Below are 27291 nucleotides of genomic sequence, written 5' to 3' on the forward strand. Positions count from 1 at the left end.
AATAAGAAAAATCTCTTCTCTTAATTGGAGTTTGCTTATCACATTAAATAGACATCAATACCCTATTCCTATCTGATTACTAGCAAATATGTCACCTTTGTGATGTCAAGTAATTTGTCTGCTAATGAACCCTCTAGTTAAGAGAGAACAATACAATCCTCAGTAGCAAAACTCCAGTGAGTTTCTGTGTATTCCTGTTTTTATTTTATAGCTAGTGTAGATATGAGAACATTTTAAATGTGATGATTCATGAAGCCCTTAGTGCACCACAATTTCCATCAGAGGCAAGGAGAGCTTGAGAGGTAGGGGTGGTCTGAAGAGTGCCAGGTCCAGAGAACACTGGGCTCCAAAACAATCACCTTGGAGATGCACTGACTGAGGCCATATGGAGATATTAAAATTAGAGTGGGAGTCTATAAGGAGAAGAGGAGGGGAGGGATAAGGAAGGATTCTGACCTGTTTCTTCTCCATTACCACTCACCTATTGAGAATGGCAGGAAAGATTCTCTCTTCTTAAACTGTCCATGCTCCAAAAAGTGCTCTGGATTGAAGGTGTCTGGAGTGGCCCACTCTTTGGGGTCCCTGTGCAGAGCAGTCAAATTGGTCAGGATCATGGTCCCCTAAGGAAGACAGCAAAGAGTCAAGGCTTGATGTATGGAACAGACCCAGACAGGGGATGAGGGTTCCCAAGCTCCCATTACTCTTTACACCCTCAGCTCCTCTAAAAATCCTATCCTTAGTCTAGATCAATTATGGATTGTGCATCCTTAGGATATTACAGTGTTATTAGTCTGCTCTTTATTACAAAACACAAGTCTGTGGAAAGAGGTCAGCATTTGCCTAGGGAAACAACATGTGACCAATCCTGGGAACATAACTGGATATGGGGTGAACAACCATCAACCCAGCTCCTTCCTACAATGAGGACCATGGAAAGTCTGCAAAAGAAATGATGACTCTTCCATCATTGCTTTTCTATTCATAACCCTCAGTATGGAGACCTGTGAACTCAGTCCCTCAGCATGGTTAGGAACACATCAAAGAAGCAGAGTAAGCAAGCCCAGTCCAACAGATTCCCTGGCAGGGTGCCTGGATTCCCCAGAGTGTGCCTAAAGGCTCACTGACTCATCCTCCCCATCAGTGATCTGATCCATTCTATCAGTCTCTTTTGATTTTGTCATGTCAATGACTACTTCTCACTGCCACCTTAGTGTTCTCTTTGATCCATATCTCCTCCTCCACAGTTGACAATGCCAACTATGCCATGAATACAACCTAACCACACCATACTCCCACCTCTCATCATTTTTGTTACTATTCTGCAGCATGCTTCCATCTGTCTTAGTATTAAGAGGTATTATTTAATTTTCTAGGATGAGTTTGCCTCATTGCCTGTTCTGCCATGGGCTGATATTTATTTTCTCAAATATGACAGTTGTACATTCCTTCCAATTCTGTGTAATCACTGTTTCCTTTGTCATGAGCAATCCTCCTCCCCTAATCTTGTCTAAGTGAAGTCATCCACTCTTTTTATTCTCAGCACCAGCATCCTTTTCTTTAAAACCTCTGTTGCCTCCCATACTCTGCTCCTCACTCCAGTCTATCTGCCTGTAGAAAGAACCCAGAGGTTCCCCCTTTGCATTCTCATTATTTATAAACTGGCACAGACATGCTTATTTTGTTCAGGATGTTTTAAGGACAGGAAATCTTAAACTGTGTAGGCAATGAAATGTATAACTGCTACATGGAATAGGAAACTCTGCATGTTTGACCTCTTTTTCTATATGACGTGTTCTGGGATTCTACTGAACTGTACAGCTATAGAAATTAATGCTATGAGAGATTAACAATTTTCTTAGAGTCACACAATAGGCAGAGATGCAGCTACTTCTGGAACTAGGTCCCTGTGAGGTCAAAGCCACTGACTCCCTTGGGTATTATCCGGTTAGATCAGCAGTGTCTAGAGCTGCTGTTACATTTGACATTGTCAATCATTTTTTTAGAGACTTGTGATGTGAAGGCCTGTGTCTGGGGCCTGGGGTTAAATGAATGGATTGTATCTGTGTTTCCAGAGTAGACTGTTCTTGTCCCATCTCCGAAGACTTTCCTGGAGAACAATATGTTCTGAGTATCTAATACAAAATATTACAGATCCACAGAGGCTACCTCTGGTATTTATTCTTGATCTTGGACTCCTGCATTTGATAATTGTCTAGGTGATTACAAAAGAACACCACAGATAAAAGCTGTGAGGACATTTCTAGAGATCATTAACTAATGGCAGTTGACATTCTCTGACTATGTGGTACCATAATTCATGTTGAAGAACTGGATGGAATAAATCTTATGGGTAGTTAGCCTGCTACATGGTTTCTATTTTTTCCTGGCCATCATCATGAGGACCAATTTGCTAAGCCTCCCACTTGCTGCCATGCTGAACTGAAGCCTCAGAAATTTATTTTCTCACTACCAAGAAATGTCTACCCTTTGTTCAGTGTACAGTAAACAGAAAGAATGGAAAGGATTGTGCCTTGAGCAGAGGGAATATGATGTGACCAGGAAAGCTCTCTGCAAAAATCCTGAGTAGATCCTAAGGTGGGTTGTGCATTTTGTATGTGATCAAAGAGAATGTTAGAGGGATCCATGAAGAAAAGTGTAAGAGAGAACTTTTGATGTCTAATGTACAAATAACCAGAATAGTTCTGGATCCCAACTCTTCTGAGACTGTATATTGTAATATAGAGATTTTAAGTGAATTTCATTCCCAGTGTCTCAACATTCTAATGTATAAAGTGAGGATCAATTATTATGAAAAGGGAATTGAGACATTTTCACATCATAAGCATCCTAAGCACATGATTGCTTGGCAAAAATCTACTTTTTTATCTCTTCTTTTCTTATAATTAATATTTCACTTTGGACTGGTTTTCTTTGTGAGATAGAAAGATCTCAAATATGGATAGTAAGCAAGAGCTGGAAATTGCCTAAGAGCACAGATATGGCAAAGAACTACTGACTCCTATGAAGACACATTAACATCAGAAGATGCTAGGATATCCTTCAGCTAATAAAGCCAACTTTTACTTTATTTGCTGAAATCAAAGCAGATTTCACCAAGGAATCTTCCTTTCTCTACTCCTCTTTGTACACATAAACATCACTTAGACACCTTGCAGGAAAGCTATTTTTTCTTTTGTTCTGGGAACACTATCTCTCTCTCTCAGTTTAAATGTTTTCTTGGGGCAGAAATACATGTTACTTTTTATGTTTAGATTCCTCAGAAGATGCCAAGGATGGACTGGAACCCTGGAATCTGAGAGTACAAAGTTACCTTGGGCAGGTGGAATCCAGCAAGTGTGCTATCAGCTGTTACTTCCCTGGGAGCATTCAGGGGGATGATGTTACCCATCCTCTGCACCTCATGGATGACAGCATTGGTGTAGGGCATGGACTCTCGGTCAGTTGTGCCTGGCTGTCTCCCATGGCCAATCACTCTGTCAATTTCAGCATGTACTTTTTCTGCCAGAAAACAGGGGCTCTGTTAGTTTAAAAGTTTAGTGTCTTTTATGAAGACAGAGAAGTTGTCTCTAAGATGTTATCCTCTTAATTTCATCCAGTTTTCTTCTTATAAAGGAACACCATGTTCCTCAACTCTTCAAAGGACTGCTTTGAAAAACTGTCGACTGTGTAATTTCCTTATTCTTACAAAATAGAATAGCTTTCCTCCTACCCTGAACTGATTAGCTATGATCAGCATGGTATCACATAGTACTACCAAATCGGGCTTCTCAAATAAGTTCCCTTCACCTAGTGGTTTATAAAATACAAAATTTTAGTTTTCTGGGTTTGGAAGTCTGGGAAATCTACAATTAAGGAATCAAGAGATTTCTTTTCTGATAAGATTAATCTTGTCTCATAGTTGGCAAAGCTTTACTGTGTCCTAGTGTCATAAGGGGAAGGGATCTTTTTTGGTTCCTGCTTTTAAAAGTAAAAATTAAAAACATATTTTTCTATTAGTCCAAGAGTGAAGTCCATAGGACAGCTTGTAGGGGTCAATTCTTGTGCCTTCTGGATGCTGGCACTGAACTTAGGTGTTCAGGTTTGCAGGATGTCCATTTACCAGCTGAACCATCTCACTGGCTTCTCCTGTATCTCTTTTTTATATGCACTACCATTCAAGGCTTATCACCTCCTAATACCACAAAATTGGTAATTATATTTCAAAAATGAGTTTATAAAGAGGACACAATCTTTCAGCCTACTGAATGTCTGTTGGCTGTGATTTCTTAAGGAGATGTCTCAGAGTAAAAGGCACAGAGCAAGCTGTTCGTGAACATTATTTGCTGCTGAAGCCACTTTCATACTTCCAGGATCAGTTTCCTCATCAACAACTAAGAATAAGCAGGCTTCATTTTAATGATGTTTTGATAATTACATAGACTGATACAAACCAAACAAACAATTGAAACTGCTCACTCTTCCCCATGTAGTTTACCCACTTTCTATATTAATAGAGATTCCACTGATGCCCAGCTAAACATTTAAAAACTTAATTTCCTAGATTCATTTGTTGTAAATGTGAGCATGTGACTATGTTCTGGCCAAGAAAAAGCAAATAGGCATGACGTTTTATCCTGGGACAAGGTCTGAAAAGATGGCTCCCTGCTTCCTTCCTCTCTTCTTTTCCTGTGGATACAAAGACTGTTCTCATGGAACCACCCTAGAGAATGTTGATCTTCACTCCCAGTTTAACACAGCAACAAGTTGAAAGGATTTGGAATAATAAGTCCATTACAAGGTATAGTTTAAATGTTTCTTCTGTGTGAGAAATAAATGTATATCCATGTATTACAGTTTATAAATACTTAAATGGGCATATGTATATAATCAAAATTTTCATGATTGCCATGCTTTGTTTTTGTGGTCAGGTTTTCTATTGTAGCCAGATAACCTCAAACTTGTATTATTTTTGCTTTATATTCACAAGTATTATGATTAATTGTGTGTTTCACCAATTTTGGGATCTTCATAGCAATTTTTAAGTGTATAAACCAATAACTATTCAGTCCATACCACAGACTCAATTGAAATTTTGTGCCATAGAAATTACTCCATTAATTTTAATCATAGCCTCAGGCAAGTTCTTACAGCAAGAGCAGAAGACCACCAGATTATTGGTCAAAGTATCACATGAGTAGCTGACAATTGGTTGCAAATCAAGACCTAACTCTTTCTGAAGCCTTGTGATCTAGTTCTGTGATATAATATTAACATTTTATTTTGAATATAATTTTCAAGAAATTTTTATCTGAAAGTGAAACTTAATGTTTATAAATACACTCAAGTTCCCATCCCTCATTCAACTTTTTGTGTCTAAGAAATTTATTATTCTAGATAAATCATTTGCATTGGGTAGGACAGTTTCTATAATTTTGCAGTTGGTCATTTAACTTAGTATCTTGTCCTGAAAGCTTATCTGTGATAGAGCAGTTATTAAAACTTCTTTTCTTGATGACAGAATATCCTCTCTAGCTCATATATGCCATACTTTATTTATTCATGGTCCATCAATTCTCTGATTGGTCCTACATCTTGAGTTCTGTGAATATTGTAAAATGAACATGAGTGCAATATCTGTCATGTAAGTCTAGTCATATTCTGGAGCCTCTGCTACAGAAGTCAAATCTGATCTTCAATAACACTCTAAGTTTTTAAAACTTTGTCAGGTGGACATGCATTTTAAATTGCAACCCAAGATGCATGTTGTAGAAATTTGAATAAAAATCTTTCCCATAGGCTCAGGTATCTGAACACTTGGTGCAGGTCCTTGGCACTTTCTGTGGAGGTTATGGGAACTTTAGGAGATGTAGCCTTGCTGGAAGAAGTATGTCACTTGTGTCAGCTTTGAAAATTCATAGCCTTGCCCAATTTCCAGTTTTCTTTCTGCTTCCTATGTCTAGTTGAGATGTGAATTTTCAGTTTTCTCCTCTGGCCATCTGCACCATGGCTTCCCCACATTAATGGAGTCTCTTCTTGGAACTACAAACCAAAACAAGGCCTTCCTTCAATAAGCTGCTTTTGGTCATGGAATTTTATTTAGTTATAGAAGAATAACTAATACAGAAATTGATACAAAGAAATGGGCTTACTGCTATGAAGATACTTAATATGTTAGGCTTTATATTATTTATTTTTAGAGAAATGTGGAACACTTTGAACATTGGAATAGAGAAATGATTCACAGAGATTAATGGGCCATTCTAATAGGAGCCTGAAAGACAGTAGTGTAGGCCTAGATAATGAGGTTTCAGAAGGAAATAAGAACTTGATTTGCAACTGAGTTGCTAATCACTTATGTGATACTGTGATGGAGAATTTAGTGGGTTCTTCTGCTCTTGCCCTAAGAACTTGCCTGAGGCTATGATAAAAAGTAATGCAGTAATTCTTTGGCATAAATATTTTAATTGAATCTGTGTTATGGTTATCATTAGTTACTCTTAGGTCTATTATTAAAAAGAGAAAGTTGTGCAGAATGAAATTAAAAATATAGAGCTTGGGGAAAAAAAGGAGTATTAAAAGCTTAATGTTGTCCTCCAAACCTCTGATGGATAATAGGCTGTCATTGTTAAAGAAATTACTGCCATTATGGAGAGGCCTATTGCTGTTCATGGAAATAATGGGAAGCTTTCCCTGAAAGTAAGACTTTAGATAAGCTTTCAGCTTGCAAAAAGAAAAATTCCAAGGCGGTAACTCCCCTGATTCTGGAAAACAAAAACTAATGCAAATGTGATCCAAAGGCCAATGGCCATCACAACCTGGCAGCTGAACTTGTCAGTTCATCATCATGCTTTGGAGTTATGGGGGATGCAAGAATGAAGGACTTGATGATTCTTTTTATGGCATTTCAGAGGAATGGTTAAACTAACAGAAGAGTCCTCATTAGAAGAACATGAAAGTCCATTGCATGACATTTTGAAATTGAAGGCTGGGATGCAGTAGAACCCACAAGGTATTTGAGATGCCAGACCCATGAGACACCAGCAAAGGGTTTCTCTTTCTCTTGTTGTGTTTCAGTATTTTCTCAGTATATCTCCATTCATGAATAGAAATGTATATTCTCTACTACTGCATGCTGGAACTATATATATATCTGTGTTTTGGTTTTACAGTAGGTCACAGTTAGGGATTGCCTTGAGTCTTAGAAGAGGCTTTGGACTTTAGAACAGTATTGATATTGTTAAAGACAATGGAGAATTTTAGACTAAATGAATTTTGCATCATAACATCGCCATGGGTCTATAGGGACCAAAGGACAAATGGAGAGGAGTAAATGAGAAATGTACTTTATAAACCGTAGAATTTAAACACTTAGTCCTAGGTGGTGGGGCTGCTTGAGAAGTCAGGGTACCTTCAGGAAACAGAGCCTTACTTCAGGAAGTATGTCACTGGAGATAGGCTTTTAGGGTTCCTATCCTTGCACTACTTTCAGTTTGTCTTAGCTTTGTGTTTGTAGTTTAGATGTGATTTCTCAGCTTTCTGCTCCTACTTCCCACTGCCATCCTTCATGTGTAGTTATAGACTCTGTCAGTCAAAATAAACTCTCCTATATATGTTAGCTTTAGTTATAGTATTTTATCACAGCAGTGGAAATGTGGGCAGTATACATATAAATAAATATAGAAATAATAACATACATTTTGCATCAAGAAAGAAAAGAAGTTGGTTATGAAGAAAGCTATGCAAACACAAGTACCTGAATTTGATCCCTTGAATTCATGTAAAAAATTCTGTTATGGTTGCATGTACTTCCAATTTTAGTGTACTGGGAGGCAGAGACAGGCAGATTCCCATGGCACACTGGTCAGAAAGTCTGCTCTAATTGGTGAGTTCTAGGCCAGTGAATGACCCTGTCTCAAAAACTGGATGGAGCCCAAGAAATGACCAATTTATCTTTACTATGACCAATTTATCTTTACTATGTGAGACACATAGTGATCACTATTCTTAGTTTCATCTTAGGGCAAAATACTTGACTTGAATGTCCTATAATGACTTCATTCTTCACTCATATATTCTTTCCACAATTAAAAAAAATGTCCCATAACATGAAAAATATTGTTCTTTTTCTTTTGTTTTTTTGATACAGGGTTTCTCTTTGTAGCTTTGGAACCTTTTCTGCAACTTACTCTGTAGTCCAGGCTATCCTCAAACTCACAGAAATTCACCTGCCTCTGCCTCTGAGTGCTGGGATAAAGGTGCGTGCCACCACCACCTGGCTATGAAAAATATTATTAACTCCCACCTGATAAACCAATTATTCTGTAATCTGGAGCAATAAAAATGATGGGATGGTCCAATATTTCTGAAGGGGTGAAAGTCCCTTGTACAGTATTAAACAATGTATAAAGCTAGGTGATCAGGCATCTTGTAGCATTTCTCAAGGGAGCTCATGGCTGCAATTGCCAGGTAGTCAATTCTTAGTACAATATAAAACATCTTAATATGTAATATCTGAGAAATTCTTCTGAAATCTCAAGATATTGGGATAGTACATGCTTGGATAGAGCGAAATCCAATACCATACTTAGAGGCAAGAATAAAGACAATGCCAATGGAGAAAATGAAATGTAGGAAGGCACCATGCAGAGTGTGTATGATAGAGTCTGGACAGACAGAAGTGACATCAACAGGATGCCAGGTATCTGACTAAGGCATCTGGATGGTGTCCAGGGCAAATAGGAAGGCACTGCTGGAAAGGAAGGAGGGACTGAGTAGATTTAGATGCAACAGTGTCCCTCTCTGAAGGAATATATCACAGTGACAGCTGAATTCTCTCTATTTCCCTAGAACTGAAGATTCTGCAAAGCACAGAATATAAAATCTGCACCAATGATTTGTCTCAATTCTGACAGTACAGGTGAAGTCCATGCTCTTTCCCCACTACACCAAAAGACTTTGCCTCATAACTGTCCCATGTCTTCCAATCTATCATTCAAGCTTCCAGCCCCATCTGAGCAACAACTTTAAGAAGCACCATTCTTCCTTGTCCAGGTGCATTCATCATATGGTCACCTTGCACTTCTTGGTGTACAGACATGTAGAGCAGAGCCCAGCGCAGTGTCGCCGATGTTGTCTCTGTTCCAGCAAAGAAGAGGTCCAGAGTGCTGCAGATGAGGTTTTCTTCATTGAAACTTGTAGTAGTCTTGTCTGGGTGCTAGAAAAGATAGTATGTATTGTTTTAGTTAGAGGATTTCCTTTTTTTTTAATTTTCTATCTATCATCTACCTATCATCTATCTATCTATCTATCTATCTATCTATCTATCATCTATCTATCTATCTATCTATCTATCTATCTATCTATCTATCTACTTATCTGTTCTCCTCCCACACATCACATCCTGACTGCAGTTTTTCTCCCTCCACTTCTCCCAGATACCTCCCACTCTTCTCTCTCCCAGATCCACTTCTTGTTTTCCCTTCATAAAAGAGCTGGCCTCCCAGGTCTATGAACCAAACATGGCCTAATAAGTTATAAAAACATTATGTCCAAGCCCTCATGTCAAGGCTGAACAAGGCAGCCAAGTAGGAAGAAAAGAGTATGAAGAGCAGTCAAAAGGGTCAAAGACACCTCCACTCTCCCTGTTAAATATAGCCTTTATATATATTCTAAGATATTAGAATACATTAAATATATATTAGATATACAATGCAAAATATTATTTATATATAAAAATGAGTATATATATATATATATATGAATGACTTGCAGGCTGTTATATAGCTAGTTCAACAATGGCTACCTACCAATACACACACACACACACACACACACACACACACACACACTTATTCTATCAGCTCTGTTTCTCTACAGAACCCTAAGTAAAACAACACACATCTTAATCATAGAAAATGATATGGGAATATAGCAAGTACCTAACATGTGTTTTTGTTTGCTACAGAAAGAATAAAGTAAAATCTCTGTGTTCAGTAGTTGTGCTATTCCCTCATTAGTCTTAAATTGTGAAAACCTCTCAAGTCCTCTCAATAGTTCTTTGGAATGTAGTGTTATCTTTGCCAACCCTCTCCAGAGGCATCAATTTGTTCATACTTCTCCTAGTTTTGATGGTCTCACACCTGAATTCACCATATGGTGAATATTTTGCCTCATCTTCTAGGGATAAAACATTGCTTCTATAGCTATTATGCTAGGAAAATGAAATAAAAGAGAAGGTAGAAAGATATGTAACACTGTACACTTGGTCAGAGAAGGAACCTGGAATTCAGTGAGTCAAAGATTCTATGATAGTTGTGATAATACAGATTACTGGAGTCTGATTGGGACTATAACAGTTGCCATGGTCCATGGCATATTACAGCAGATGACAACTGATATTCATAAGGTCAATTCACCAGATGAATAACTCTCTGATGGAAGAACCTCATCAAACAAGGCTTATGGGAACATTGCCTATGGATGTTGCTTTGCTTCTGTCTGAAATTTTTCTCATGTGCCACTATATTTCTTCCCTAAAAACAGCTATGGGTATTTCTTCCACTGCTGCTGTGTTTATCTCTTGAACAGGTTCCATCTGTTCAAACTGGGCAAACATATATCTGTGTGTTGAAGGATTCTTAAAAGTTCTTATTCATAAAATCAAACCCGAGCCGAGTTATTGGGGTCCACGCTGGTAGATCAGAGAGACAGAACAAGCCACAGCTATCTCACCTCACCAGTTCCTCAGCTGGTCCTGTTTCCTCAGACTGGAAGCCTCTGAGTCCTCATCCAGAATGGGTCTCAGCTGAATTACTGCTCAAAAGCCTGAATGCTTAACCAGCCAAAATCTTAAGCAGCCAAAAGCCTCTAGTTTCTGGTCCTCACGCCTTATATATCTTTTTTCTTTCTACCACCACTCCCTGGGATTAAAGGCTGGCTTTCTGGGATTAAAGGTGTGTATCACCATGCTTGGCTATTTCCAATGTGGCCTTGAACTCACAGAGATCCAGAGGGATTTCTATCTCTGGAATGCTAGGATTAAAGGTGTGAGTGCCACCATTTTCTAGCCTTTGTATTTAGTGGCTGTCTGTTCTCTGACCCCAGATAAATTTATTAGAGTACACAATATTTAGGGGAACACAATACCACCACATCTGTGGATGGCTAAGAAGATGATTTCTTCTCAAGCTGTATAATTTTGATGAATAGAAATAATACCAAGATATTTTTCATAGCTCAGGCAGACAGAGAAAAATAACAGTATTCTCAGCCACAAAGACAGCTTTTTACACATTTAGCTAATTTTTGACCTCAGAGCTAGTTGCCCCTGAAAATGAATCACAGAAGGACAAATTCCCAGGTGTCTGGTTGTTGAACCAAGATCAGGTATAAAGCAAATTTAATGCCAGTTCTCCACTCGCTGAAGTCTGGATGGTAACATTATACATATAACTCTCTGGACAAAGTATTTGAGCAAATGACTTCCTGTATGAACTCCTAAATCTCAGTTTTGACTCAAGAGTTAAGGTTCAGCAAACTAATTGTTTATGTTTAGGTCCTGGGATACTATTAAGGTCACCTTGCCTCAAGAAAGTGCTGAACAATCCAACACTATGTGTCTCCTGCCTGCTCACAAGGAAACTTGCCTGACAGTCAAGCATTGTCATGATTATGGTCAGCATAACATTTCAAGTCTGAGAGAAACTGTGTGATTTCACATGTGTTATCAGAAAGGCTCTGCTTTTTTTTTTTTACTCAAGAAACGCAATGTGAACCTCAATATGTAACTTATATATTATCTAGAGTTTTCTGTTGGAGAGAGATGTACCTGTGTGGAAACAGAGAGATTTTCAAAAAGAGAGATTTTTCAAGTTGAAGTAAAAAAAAAAAAAAGAAAGTTACCACCAGGATGTGTGTGTTTCTTTCTAAATACCACTCAGATAGAAAAGTTTAGTTCTCACTGACATCATGGATTTTTTTTTTTGCATACCCTCAGTGCAGTCTTAGATCTATAAAGACAGTAATAAGCATTATAATTAGCATTATGATCTGAATCTGAAACATCCCCTACAGGCTCATGTTTTTAATGCTTGGTTCCTACTTGCTGCGACTAATTTGGAGGTTCAAGAGAATTAGGAGTTAGAGCCCTTTGGAGAGTCCATACTCAGGAAAGTACTCAAAGTTATACCAAGGCCCTGGACTCTGTCTTTGGTCCTGCTTCCTGATACATAATGAAGTGCAGGCTCCAGCATACTCCCCTGCCACCATGAGCTAATCGGCTCTGCCATTTCTTCTCTGTCATATTGGATTAAAAACTCCTGCAATTGTGAACCAAAATAAATATTCAGTATCTTAAATTGTTTCTGCAGAATATTGTCACAAAGATGCAGAGGTAACACCTACATGCAACAGGCTACTTTCTGGCCTTTTGTGTGGTTGAAAAGTCTTGATACAGTTTTAGTGGAAGGCATCAGCCCTGCCCAGGCCTTGAAGTTAAAGTCTAGCATTCAGTCAAACTGCCTCTTCCCTGCACTGGGAACTGATATGGGGAGGGTGACTGGCCTCAGACTAACCCATCACATACTACAACTCTGAAGTTTAATTGCTGTTTTTTTTTGTGTATGTGTGTGTGGTGTGTGTGTGTGTGTGTGTGTGTGTGTGTGTGTGTGTGTGTGTATAGTTATTTCACCTAAAGGTAAAGTGGTACTGTCATTTGAATTGAATGGCAGAAATCATAAAGTCAGCACAGTTGCTTGACAAAGATTGAGCAAAGCTGAGCTGTGTGATGGCTGCCATGCCACCTTTGGTTTTCATCTGCACCTGTTGCATACTTGGGGCACTTTTTATATTTGTACCCTTTGGCAATATTGGATTGATGGAAAATTTCTTATGAATCATTTATGCCTTCTCCCTGGAATGCTGCTTCTAAGCTTCCCCGGGACAGTCCTGAACATACTATTCTCCTCACTTTTAGTGAGATATCCTTATCTACTTGAAGGTCTTACATATGCCTTGGAGATTATGACACATAAAGAAGCCAGAGGTCTCTTCATGAGACTATGAGACATTCTTGAAACATCTGTCTCTGTACTTACTCACGAAAAAGCTAATCAAAACAAAGTAAACTTAAACAAGGTGGGCTAGAAGAGTTGGACATCATTCAGATTATAAGCCTCTTCCCACTGTACACTCAGATAATTATAAAGATATGAGATAGATCATTGAATCTACTCTGAGAGAAAAGATAAAGAAATAATAGGATAAATAGGTAGATAATTGAATCTACACTGAAGAAAAGGGGGAAGATATAAAAATGACAAAAGGTAGACTACTGAATCTATTATGAAAAGAAAAAAGTGAATATGGATATAAGATAAAAAGGGAGATTATGGAATCTACTTTTAAAAAGGAACTACTTGTTTTAAATAAGATAAGTAATGAAAATTTTTTGGTCTGAGTTTATCAGATGTTACTAGACTGGACATTGTTACTATATATAATGGAGTTTTTATCTGAATCTGTCAAATGTTAATGGACTAGACATCATTAATGTAATTTTTGGCTGTATATATTATATATACTTATTGGATAGGTTTTCTTGTATTAGTTATAAGTTTTCTTTAATTTTAGACAAAAAGAGAGGAAATGTGGTGGTATTGTGTTCCCCAAAATATTGTGTACCTTAATAAATTTATCTGGGGTCAGAGAACAGAAAAGCCACTAATTAGGCAGTGATAGCACACGTCTTTAATCCTGGCATTCCAGAGATAAAGATCCCTCTGGATCTCTGTGAGTTCAGGGCCACATTGGAAACAGCCAAGCATGGTGACACGCCTTTAATCCCAGAAAGCCAGCCTTTAATCCCAGAGAGTGGTGGTAGAAAGCAGAAAGGTATATAAGGCGTGAGGAGCAGAAACTAGAAGCATTTTGGCTGGTTAAGCATTTGGTTGGAGAAGCATTTGGCTGGTTCAGCATTCAGGCTTTTAAGCAGTAATTCAGCTGAGAGACATTGGGATGAGGACACAGAAGCTTCCAGTCTGAGGAAACAGGACCAGCTGAGGAACTGGCAAGGTGAGATAGCTGTGGCTTGTTCTGTCTCTCTGATCTACCAGCATTGACCCCAATAACTGGCCTTGGGTTTGATTTTATTAATAAGAACTTTTAAGATTCCTGCAACACAATTATATGGCATACAACTCTGCCCTAATTAGAAACATATTGATGAGCAAAGTATAGAGTGAAAAGATAATAAAGTATGAGACATCAGGACCTCCCTTTCTGAGAAAAGTTAGCACATGCAGAGCCACTGTGGTAATGTATTACCAAAGAACAACAGAATGCCAGGATTAGACATATAGACAAATTCTATAAAGTTATAAATATGAGCATTGTATTATGCCAAAATTTGAATAATGACTACAGCAGCTTTGGCCTGAGAATTTTTTTCCCTGGGCACTCTGACCATTAAGAGTTAATAATACACTACTTGGGACATGGCAAAAAGCCCAGGGTGGCTTGAAGATTTTATTTTAGTCTAGTGTCCTTGAAGCAACCAAAGCTACCAGCCTGAGAACAGGCTTTCATATGCCTCTAGATTCTTAAAATTTGGGTTATGGGATTAATGAGTAAGAATGATAAGTGTATATTAATAATGTTAAAACCTGAGGGAAAATGACTGGAAATGATAACTCTGTTCTGTCAAGTTTAGTAATGATGACTAAAAGATGAGCAAAAGGAAGTGAAACACATGTGCAAAACCAAAAAATGGTATGATCTGTTTTCAAACATCATGGATGTATTTTGGTTACTAAATTCTGTGTAAATAAAAAAGCACCCTGGCTACTAGTCAGTCAAGCTTCAAGATTCTCCCAACCACCATGGTCTGGTTCATTTCTTTCCCCTGCTGACTACTTCCATCCTTTGCTGTGAATTGTACAACTGGGGATGACTCCTATATGTTTCCTCTCTGTCTATCTCTCCTAAAATGAAATTAAGAAGTATCCCGTTTCTGATGTTTCTGCGGCCGCCGCTCTAGAATACACCCATCTTCAGACCCTGATTTCACCTGGAGCTGGACTCTGGTAGGTAAGGTCAAGGAAGGGCATTCAGTTCCACTATCTGCCATTTTCAGGAACTCATGCAAAACAGCAGTGGACCTTTTACTTCTAATGATATTCCTGGTGTAATGGTACTATGTATTTCTAAAATATATTTATAATTTATAGTTGTACTGTTTGTTAATCATTGACCTACAAAGATGTCCACATCTTCTTTTTATAACCTGTGTATGTTATTTGGTAAGCTAAAATTGACTTTGAAGATGTGATTAATTAGAGAGAAGAATATTAGCCTGTGCTATCCTTATTAGAGGGGGCTTGAGCTTAAGAGCCAGAGAGAGGAGATATAAGATGGAAACAGACAATGAGAAAGGAAATATGATACATGCTTGATCCTGAAGATGGAGGTAGGAGCCATAAAAAAAGGATATCAGTGGCATCTGAGAATTTGGAGCATTGTGGTAACGGGATCTCTATAATCCTCAGAAGAAGCTCAACTGACCAAGAAGAATAGAAATTCATCTAGTACTGAATCAGTGCAATGTTATACCCTTAAATGTATGGCAATGCAGGATCAGTTGGAAACTACTAAATCATTTTATTTATTCTAAGAAGACCCAGGCAGCATCTTCCTCACCTTTGCCATTTCTGTAAAGAAAGCATCAATGAAATCTCTTGGCTCTTCAGGATTCCAATCTTTCCGGTGACTGTCCATCATTTGGGAAACAAACAATTTTAGCGTTTCCCACTTTCTGAAAACTGTTTGATGTGATCCAGGAAGATATTTCATTATGGATGGAAAGACATTGTAGAGCTTATAAAGAAAAATAAGAAAATTTTGAAGACACAATTGAGTAACATTTCCACATTTCTAAACAATCTTGTCCTTCCCTCTGCTTCTCTTAGTGGAACTTTGAGGTCATCTTAGTTTCTGATTTCTTTCTCACCACTGCACATGCAGGTGTTTCAATTGTGCCATGCAAAATGTATGAGGGAACAGGCTGCTTATCACTAGCCCAACTCCTTGCTCCCTGGTCTACACCATCATCTTTCCTATCTGAATGGTGGCATATTAGTTAACAAACTTTTTGATTCCATTGATCATGCCTTCTCAGATTATTTTGCAAATAGTTTTGGAAGAGATTATTTGCCAAAGTGATCACATGGCTCCACTCCTTGACTTAAATCCCCAAAAGCCATCCACTGCATTCTAAGTTGGACACACCACTTTAAACCAGTAAGCATTACAGAGCTGGAACCCTCAAAATCTTCATCACTATCCATGTTTCAACACTGTCCAGCCATGGTCAATGCTGTGATCACATTGAAGTCATTTCTCTTTCAGGCCTATGCAATTGGGATCTATTGTGATTAGAAAATATTTCTGAAACTGGTGTGATCCCTGCCCCTCACTTCATGAAAATAATGTTCAAATGCCATGTCTTAGAGCTTTGCTACTTGATTATAGTGAAAGTTATAGGCATCTTGCCACCCTATTCTTTTTTTTTAAATTGTTTTTTTGAGACAGGGTTTCTCTGTGTAGCTTTGGAGCCTTTACTGGAACTCACTCTGCAGCCCAGGCTGGCCTGGAACTCACAGAGATCCGCCTGCCTCTGCCTCCACAGTGTTGAGATTGAAAGTGTACACCACCACTGCCCGGCTTGTCACACTGTTCTAATACTTTGTCAGGATTTATTTTCCCTCAGAGAAATCACACTAATATGTATTGTGCAAGGAGCTGTGTATGCTGGTGTCCACAACATGATTTAATTTCCATATGGTAAGATGGCAATCTTTACTGAAGTAAACTGAATAGTGAGTAAAGTTTCAATAATATTTTGCAGTCAACAGTATAGCACAGTGTAAAATCAATAATACTTAAAATAAGGCAGTTGTGTGGTTATAGCTTCTACTACCTTCAGGTTTGATAACAGTTATAACAATATTCATAAAATTAATACTGTTTACATTAAAGTAGATCAACACTTATTATTAATATTATTAAGAACATTAAAGTTTGTCGATATTTAAAATCATTAGTATCATTAAAATATGTCAAAATTTAATGTTACTAATAATATTAAGTAATGTTAATATTAGACTGTTTACTAGTGGAGTATCTCTCTGCACACTGAATGGTATGAAATGTAAAGCATTACACAGAGATCTGGTGGACTACTGTCTATATTTGCATGTTAACTTTTGTACTAGGTTTCAGACATCGTGCTGTATCATTCTATAAGTAGAGGGACATGGTGAAAATTAATGGACATATACTTTTGCAGTGATTATCAAAGTGCCTAATGTAATTGGCCATGTCAAGAGTGTTTTGACTATTACTCTTTGCCACCTCTTTGTTTCCCTTCTAAGATTTTCCCCTGGCACATAGACCTAGAAGTTGACTGGATACTCACTGAACTCATCTGACTTCCTAGGCTCTGCTTACTAGAAGAAAAGCAATGGAGCTGATGGGCTTGGAATTACTGTGACTAAGAGTTAAAACAAGGAATATAAAATAGTGTAGACAATATGTGCAACCTGTCTCATTCTTTATGCCCCTTTTATTACCTAAAAGTCATGCTAATCCATGCATCAGTTTTAGTGAGGGCATTCCTGGACTTGAGGAGAAAGTGCTTGTGGGAAGAAGGTAAGTGAGAATAACTCCACGTTGGGGTGTATCATACATAACTGGATGCGTTGAGACAGAAGGTTGTAAAGAGAAAATGAACTTTGATAGGGCCACAAAGTATTCTTTAGATTCATTCTCTCTGGGACCTTTGTGTAGCCCCTGTATGCTAAATCTAAAACATCCACAACTGTTACCTTTACACAATCCAAAAGAGATGTCCAAGTGAACATAACCCTTAGCACAGAAGCACAATAAATATGAAAATACAAGCTGGAAGGATGCTACTAAAAATCATTACCCCTTGAACAAATGAACTCGAGGGTATTAAAAACAAGGTAAGTGATATATGAAGAATTAGAAGGTTTTCTTACAGAAATGATCAGTGGCCTAAAAGAGCATGCAAATAGGAAAATGAATTCTATACAGGAACTGGATAGAGAAAGTTAGGAAGATACAGAAAAAAGACAACAGAAACGAGAAAATCAGTAACATGTTTGAAAAGGTCAGTAACATGAAAGACACATACAGCAAAGAAACAAATTTTGAAGAAGAAAATGAAAATGTTAAGATATGAACAGCTTGAGGAGTCAAATAAAAACACACAATGGAAAACATTACCAACAGGCTAAATTAAACAGAAGACTATTGGGAATGGAGGACAATGTTGAGAAACATTGAGTTCAAGTATAAATAGATAATAATAATGAGCATGAATACATTGTCTAAGAACTCTGGAAGACATTCAAGAAACTAATCCTATACACATAGAGTGCTAGAGCCAGAAAAAAAATATTACTTAATACTGATAATGAGGGGTAAAGAGAGGATTCAGCAGTTAACAGCTATGGCTACTGTTTCAAAGGACATAGGTTTGATCCCCGTACTAAAATTGTGGCTTGAAACATCCTGTAACTCATTTCAGCGGATCCAAGTCTCTTTTCTGGCCTCCAAGGCACTGCACACATGGGGTACGAACATACACACAGGCCAACCTCCCACATGCATAAAATAAATAACTTCCAATATACATAAAATAAAAATAAATCTTAAAAATTTAAATGATAGAAAAATAAGCATATTTTAAGGAAAGTAAAAACTAAGGCAATTCAGCTCTACTAAGCCAGCAATGGAGAAGGTGATTAAAGAAGCATTACACACAGAAGAGGAGCAAAAGTAATGTCAATCATGAGGACACAGGAAAGACTAAAAAAATGGCTGAACTATAAAGAAATCTATTTTAATTAACATAATTAACAAGCGAACCAGCAACAGTGATAGAAAATAAAATAAATAAACACTAACTCAACCAACCGGAGAAATAACTGTCAAAATTATAGGAATTAGTGAAGTAGTAGGGATTATTCAACAATAATCTGAAATGTCAATGCCTCCAACACAGAAAAAAATAGACTACATGAAAAACCTAGACTAACATTGTACTGTTTTTAAGAAATAAACCTTATTGGTAAGTGCACCCAGAAACCGAGTGTTACTAGAGAGAAAATAAACTACCATCAAGCAAATGAAAATTAAAAAGATACAGTTCTAACTATCCTGTTATCCATGAAAGTAGATTTCAAATCCAAACTAGTTGAATGTGACTTTTAAAAAGGCACTATAAATTAATAAAGAACAGTTAATCAATCAGGACAATTGTAACTAAATATTACTCAAATCAAATTCAGGGCTACCAAATTCACAAAATCAAAAATAATTAAGATAAAAACACCAGAGGAGTCCTGAAGTAATAATAATAAAGAATGATTTGGGTAAGCTGCTCAATCATAATGCATAATATTACTATTTGTTTTTAAAAATGGAAATTCATACGTACATGTATATGTACCAATGTCAATAATGAAATAGTTCATATAAATGTTAGCAATGTATTGTATATGCTAAGTTCTTATATTATAAATTGGTTTGTATAAAAAATCAACAGTTAAGACATTATATAATATTTCAAAATCCCCAAAATAAAAAGTCCCTGCTTTTGAATGATTCCTAATCCAAAAATCTTTCCAAATATGCAAAGGTAGTGACCTTACCACACACATCATTGATGCTTCCAAATATATGACCTCATTTGATAACCTCAGCAGCTCCTGAAACTGACCATCGTCATACTCAAAGCGCTTCCCAAACGTGATGGAGCAAATGACATTGGAAACTCCATTGGTGATCTTGAGGTGAGGGTCAAAAGGATGTCCTGGAGGTATGGAGAGGTAATGTGTCTTTCAAAGATATTGATTTATTTCCTTCCTTCCTTCCTTCCTCCCTCCCTCCCTCCCTCCCTCCCTCCCTCCCTTCCTTCCTTCCTCCCTTCCTTCTTTCCTTCCTTTCTTCCTTCCTTCTGTCTTACTTCTTCTTTCTGTCTTTCCAAAGATTCTACACCATGTGACATAAAATATGCACAATAGAGCATCATATGAAAATCTCTGGCTACATCCCTCTACAGGGGGCCTGGCACAATTCACGGATTTTGTCAATATCTGTGAAGTCACATAGAAAACCAAGCTTTAAGTTCAACAATTTATTTAATGACCCATTTGTTTGCTTAGCTGTAGAACTCCTGGGGCAAGGGCTTGGCTAGATATTCACTGTTCAGTCCTCAGTGCCTAGCAGAGTGCAGACCCAAGACTAGAATTTAGGCAATTAATAAGAATCTGTTCAATGAATGAAAGGGCCACAGCCTCCTGCACTGCCCTATAAAGGACTCACCTTCCTCCTCTCCTATGGCATCTGCAAGGTGGAGGGCCTCCTCCTGTATGCGCTGCTCTAAACTCTTCTTCCCCAATCCAAAGTTCTTGAATGTCATTAGTGCAAACCTTCTTTGCTCCTTCCATGTCTGGCCACTAGACATGAGCAATCCTGGAAAGAAGAGATTCAGCATTATGGCATTGTGATTGTGGTTAAAAGTACCAGAAAAACTGTTACATTAACACCTGTGTATAGAGGAAAAGAAGTCCAATAAGTGAATTGATAGCTGTCTATAGATATCTCAATGCAAGTGACTAACATGTTCTGGTGACTTGAAATAGTACATAGTTTAGTAAGTACTTCTTATGTATTATACAACTTTGTACTGATAGAAACTAAACAAGTTTATCACCAATTAGCAAAATGTCCATTTCAACACTGAGGTATGATAATAAATTTAAAGTAATCTATGAAAGACAACAAGTAGGTGGACATCCAGGTGTTGTCCAAGTTTTTCTGGTTCTAAAGCCCCAAATGCATTATTCGAAATATGTCCATTTATGTCACAGTGAGTACCAGGATTGCACTCATGGATAGGACAAGGCACACCTTACTAACAAGCAACAAAGGCATTATAGAAGAAGTTCTAGTAAACACAGATTTAAACAGATGACAATGTGACTCATGAAGTTAAGAAGGATGAGTAGTCCTCACACCACATATACATATGCACAGAGAGGTGGAGGAAAAGAGGAATGCACTGGTGTTCTCAGCATCAATTTTGTATCATGTACATGTTATTCTTCTGTCCATGTCTTACATTTCAGAACAATGTTCAACTCTTTAAAAACAGGTGGTACCCTCTATCTTATGTGTTCTTTCATCAATTTAGTCATTTATTTCCTGAAACTCTCCTTTCCATTCTAGATTCTTGAGTTGTAGATTTTCTTCCTAAAGCTTTGCTAGAAATTTTCTACAATTTTTGTTGTTTTACTTTTTTTCTATTAAATCTTGAAACACTGGAGTTAAGACTAGGTTTAAAACCTCCCTTCCACACCAAACTTTGTTTCAGGAAATATAATGAACTCCTATAATTTAAATAACCCCTTCTGATAGTCAAACTACAGTTTGTCCCAGAAGGCACACATTCCTGAATCATGCTCCTGATTATAAACACTGCCAGTTACAAAACTTACACTCACCACATGTATGACAGATGACATTATTAGATTCCTGAAACTCCCAAATAGAAGTCAACACCACTAATTGCCTTGTCTTCTGTCACTGTCATCTTTGAATCACTCACAGCTCCTGCAGTGTCCTGAGAACCCCATTTTCCTGGCATCTAAGTCAAATGTCATGATGGCTTCTCTCTTGAATGACTTCAGTCCAAGAGCACGAATGGCACCATCCCTGTCTAACCTACTGTCATTTTTGTCATCTTGAGTGTTCAGACTCCTTCTTGTATAACTTACAGTGATAATATCTTTGCTATCATTCTTCTGTTCTCTACCTGGCATCATAAATGTGTCTCAAAATGTGTAGTATTTGGTCTTTTTCTCACAACCAAAACCACTTAAGAGTTTCTCTTACTGTTATGATGAAAACCATGACCTGGGCTGTTTCTTGCCAACATCAAGAGATTTATGTCCACTTAATATTTCCCTCATATACTATACTTCCCTCACTGGATACTTTGCAGTTCTTTAAATAACTGTATTCTTGTCCTTTTAATGAAATTATATCCCTACTGAGTATTTTTTTATACTATTAAATGAATACTGTTATTTCAAAAACTTTTCCTGAATCCTAAGCCAACTTGGATGTCTTTGATAAATGCTTTACTATTGTAGCATGTTAGGAATTAAATCAATGTAGCTCATTGATTCAGACTTTCTTGTTAGATAAAGTATGTGTCAAACAATGAAAATGATTTTTATCTATTCTGTTCACTATTAATCACATATGCCCCTGACTGTGTTTCTTATAGCAGATAATATAGTCAGTGATGTACTATTAGTGGTTGATTGTTTAAAGGTATAATTAGAAAATGGCAAAAATTTGTATAGGTTAATACAATTAAAGTCTGTTTTCAACTTTCAGACATATAAGTTGATTTAATAATCACTTTGTGTACTCATGCTAGTCTATTCTCACACTGTCTGGAATGCTAGAGATCCCTGTGTGGCATGGCTTTAATGATGTAGTTAAGGAGCCATAAGAAAGAAAAGCAGCCCCATGAGGAAGCTGATTCACATCCATTTTCTTAGGGCAGAAGGTTAGAGTAGGAAAAGGGAAGTGAAGGCTCAGTGTATCTTGCTGTGGAAGGAGCTGCTCTTACTTCTTATCCATGCATCTAGATTCAGTCAGGAGGATATGTGGTTTTTCTGTCTCTCGAACAGGGAAAGACTGTAATTTGCTTTGATATAGGAAATTGGGCAGGCAGTTGGATTTAAAGATAACATTTTATGAAATATTTTATTCACAAGAATGTTGAAAATTACAGACACAGGGGTACCTTTAACATCACATACAAACACTTTATAATTTATTATAAGCAATATTATCTGTACTTCTTTCTTTTTAAAAGTTTCATACTGGCACAAAACATCTTGTTTATATATTTTTTTCACTCCCTCCATGCAGCTCTACCTGGAACCTCTCCTAACCAATATGTGTCCTATTTCAATCAAAATTCATGTTTTTTTTTTTTAAATTTTGAATAACCTACTAAAGTCAACAGTGCTGTCAATCAAACTTACCAGTGTTATTAAAGACACGTTCTCTGAGAGGCATCATGGGGCGTTTCAAAAAGTTTTGTTCCATGTGAGTTAAAACTTCTTTGATTAAGGGCATTCCGGTTATGACCACTGAGGGGATGTTACCAAAATCCAGGCTAATTAGGTTTCCATACTTCTTCACAAACTGAAAAACATTTCAATAGCCATAGTTAAGTGTGTCTGTCTCAGTGTGTCAAGGGATGGCAGACATGTGTGTGCCTAATGACACTGTGTTGAGCTGTCTCTATGATGATGTGAATAGAGGGATGCACCTTGGTCCGTGGAAGTATTTGTGAAAAGGGTTTCTCTGTCTCTGAACTAAATTCAAATTCAATAAAGAAGTTTACTCTTTAAAATGTCATTTATATATATAAGTATGAATTGAGTGGGTATCTATCATGTACTCTTAAAGGAATGTATAAGCATTTAAGTGTCAAAAATATGCAATGTCTCCTCTGATGCTTCCTATGTCCACCAATGGTAGAGAATAAGACACATGTGGCTTGGCAAGGGCTGAGGAAGGTTGGTGCGTTCTTTTTACAGTATGCATGGACTTCTTAGAAAATCAAATATCTGTTTATCCAGAGGATAATGCTGTTTACTCAGCATCTGCTAGATATGAGATGTACATGTGTAATAATGAGACTAACACTGAAGGGAGATCATGCACCTGTGTGTGGAAAAGGTACCTTGGTGTAAGAGGAATGTTACAGTACTTTCCTGCTAATATTATTCACTCTACCAAATTATAATTCACTTTAGAATTTGAAGTTTTCTCTTAAATTTTTTTCTTGCATTCACCAATAAGATTTGAGTGAGAATCAATGTTTACCTAAACTAAATCATGAAGATATAAGTGTTTTTAAAAAAGCAAGGTCTCTAATTGTTTTAGGGTTTCTATATCTCTGAATAGACACCATGGACACAGTAACTCTTATAAAGAAAAACATTTAAATGAGGTGGCTTACATTTTCAGAGGTTTAGTCCATTATCATAATGGCGCAACATGGTGATGCACAAGCAAACATGGAGAAGTAGTCAAGAGTACTTACATTTTGATTCACAGGCAACAGGAAATGCTCTGCCTCATTAGTTATGGCTTGAACATGTGTGAGACTTCTTAGCCTGCCTCCACAATGACATACTTCTTGCAACCAGACCACACATACTCTAACAATGCCATACCTTCTAATAGTGCCACTCGCTTTGGAGGTCATTTTCTTTCAAACCATCACATTCCACTTCCTGAACCCAAAAGGCTAAAAGCCATACTCTAATGCAAAAATACTTTCAGTCCAACTTCAAAAGTCCCCATAGTCTATAATAGACTAAAACTCATTTACAAGTCTAAAATTTAAAGTCTGTTCTGAGATTCATGTAATCTCTTAACTATAATACCCTGTAAGATCAATATCAAAAAGCAGATCACATACTTCCAACATATAACATCACAGAACATACACTACCATTCCAAAATGTAGGGAAGGCATCATAGTAAAGAAATATTGGACCAAAGCAAGACCAAAAACCTGCTGGGCAAATTCCAGACTCTGCATCTCCATGTCTGATGTCAAAGTATTCTTCAGATCTCCAACTCCTTTTAGCTTTTTTGACTGCAACACTCTTCTTTGTCTTGGGCTGGTTCCACTCCCTGTCAGCAATTCTCCTTGACAGGTATCCATATCTCTGGTGTTCCAACATCTTGGGGGTCTCCAAGGCTATCGAGTTTTCAAATGTACAGCTTTATGAAATGGCCTCTTTAGGCCTCCATTGAGCGACACCCCAACACATGCCTGGCCTCAGTGGCTTTCTTTAAATGTGGAATCAATATCCATAGTTCATTTCTCCTATCCTTGACTCTAAAGCCAGAACCATATGGCCAAAGCTGCCCAATTCTGCTGCTTGCTGGTGCGGTAACATGCCCACCTCATTCAATCACATGTTTATCAGCTTTCTATTTTCAATGATTTCTTCACTGCCTAAACTTGTTTGTTCTCGATCTATAGACCAGGATAGCCTCAAACTCAGAGATCTGCCAGTCTCTAGCTCTGCAATGCTGTAATTAAAGGCATGTAGCACAACACCCAATTCTAAGCTTTTCTTTAATTCCCTTTCACAAGTTGGAAACTTAGTTGGGTAGGATCTTGGCCTGAGGTCACCACATTGTTTATTTCATTTCTCAATCTGTTTATCTCCTTTAACACAGAATTTAACTCCATTCTTCTTCCTGGTGCTCCTTTTCTCCTTAAATTGCAGATTTTGTAATTTACTCTGCTCAGCTTATTTCTTTTCATTATAAATATTCATTAGAGTTACCACTAATAACCAGGTGTCACTCTATACTAAGCTGTTTTGAGATTTCATCTGCCAACAGAATTAATCCTGAAGTCTTCACTTTAGCCTCGGGCAGCCTCTTCAAACAAGAGCAAAATGCAGCCACTTTCTTCACTAAAATATCTCAAGAAAGATTTCTAGGACACATACTAAAATTGTTCTCCTCTAAAACCTCTTGATCCAGCCCTCCCACAGTTCAAATAACTCTTAGCACCACTGTCTTCCATGCTCCTACTAGTATGGCTCATTAAGCAGCACTTAAAGCATTCTACTGATTTTCTAATTCATAATCCCAACGTCCATATTCCTTCAAACCAAAACATGGTCTGCCTATCATAACAATACTTCAGTTCCTTGTACCAATTTCTGTCTTAATTAGGGTTTCTATTGCAGAAAAGAGACACCATGATCATGACAACTATTGTAAAGGAAAAATATTTTAACTTGGGTGGTTCACATTTTCAGAGGTTTATTCCATTATTATAATGGTGTGACATGGTTATGTGCAGTCCGACATGGTTCTGGAGTAGCTGAGAGTCCTTAAATCTTGATTTACAGGCAACAGAATGTGGTCTTATTGGTCATGGTTTGAACATATATGAAACCCCAAAGCCTGCCTCCATAATGACCTACTTTCCAACAAGACCATACCTACTCTAACAAGGCCACGCATCCCAATAGTGCTGCTCCTTTTTGGAGCTGTTTTCTTTCAAACCACCACATTTACCTAGTGTCTAGTAAAGGCAGAGAAATAAGGGCATCAGTCTTCAGAGAGTTCTGGCTGTCTATGTGTAAGTGTGTTGTAAAAATCATCAAAAGCCTTAACAAAATTTACAGTATCAGTGTAGGGAAAAGAATGCTCTCTGTCTAACTGTTAGTACAGTGGTTCTCAACCTTCCTAGCGATTCAGTCTTTTAGCCTCAAGTTATCATGACCCATCCGAACATAAAATTATTTCATTGCTACTTTAAAACTATATTTTTTGCTACTGTTGTGGATTGAGTGTAAATACATGATGTGCAGGATATGTGACCTCAAACAGGTTGCAACCGACAGGTTGAGAAAACTATATCAGTGCATACAGAAAATACATTCAAGGATGGAGGCTCAGTGTGGTTATATCTCTGAAGATCTGGAGAGATGTAAACATGCAGGTTCTATAGTTAACTAACTGTGGGCTCTTGGGGCAGGTGCTCTCTTTCAAGTCTTAGACCCCCCAGTCATAAGAATAAAAAAGCATTTCCCCTTCAAAATGTTCTGTGAAGGAGACCAGCACTGTGTAAAATATTTGTTTATTTCTAGGACCTGTAAATCTGAGAAATTAATGAGCTTGTGTTCAAAGGCTCAGGGATAAATATGCATCGTGAGCCAGTATAAGAGCCTACTGGTCCCAGACAGTCATACTCATTGAATGAATGCTAAGTATGTATCTTAGTTAGGGTTTTATTGCTGTGAAGAGACACCATGACCACAACAACTCTTATAAAGCAAAACTTTTAATTGAGGCTGGCTTACTGTTCAGAGGTTTAGTCCGTTATCATCATGGTAATAAATGTGATGTCATGCTGGCAGACATGGTGCTGGAGAGGTAGCTGGGAGTTCTGCATCTGGATCCACAGGCAGCAGGAAGTGATTGTTAGGCACTAGACATGGTTTGAGCTTTTGAGACTTCAAAGACCATCCCCTAGTGACACACATCCTCCAACAAAGACACACCTACTCCAGCAAGGTCACAACTCCTAATAGTGCCACTCCCTATTTATCTATGTGAGATATTTTACTCAACCCACAA

The 27291-nt window shown here is 37.6% G+C and overlaps 1 protein-coding gene across 3 annotated transcripts in view; it reads right to left on the reverse strand.

Moving 5' to 3' along the window:
• LOC114693761 (cytochrome P450 2J3-like) overlaps positions 1-27291 on the reverse strand; it is a 59990-nt gene that overhangs the window by 5689 nt on the left and 27010 nt on the right. Inside the window, exons 2-8 of one of the 3 annotated variants that reach the window (XM_028870296.2) lie at positions 23148-23310; positions 20407-20556; positions 19734-19894; positions 15694-15870; positions 9073-9214; positions 3332-3519; positions 482-620 (exon numbers count right to left, since the gene is read on the reverse strand). In XM_028870296.2, the coding sequence (XP_028726129.1) occupies positions 482-620; positions 3332-3519; positions 9073-9214; positions 15694-15870; positions 19734-19894; positions 20407-20556; positions 23148-23310 (1120 nt within the window). The remainder of the gene's footprint in view (positions 1-481; positions 621-3331; positions 3520-9072; positions 9215-15693; positions 15871-19733; positions 19895-20406; positions 20557-23147; positions 23311-27291) is intronic. The other 2 variants (XM_028870297.2, XM_037202718.1) reach the window with 2 other exon arrangements.

This window comes from Peromyscus leucopus, chromosome 2 (genome assembly GCF_004664715.2).
Source record: "Peromyscus leucopus breed LL Stock chromosome 2, UCI_PerLeu_2.1, whole genome shotgun sequence".
In the NCBI taxonomy this organism is placed as follows: domain Eukaryota; kingdom Metazoa; phylum Chordata; class Mammalia; order Rodentia; family Cricetidae; genus Peromyscus; species Peromyscus leucopus.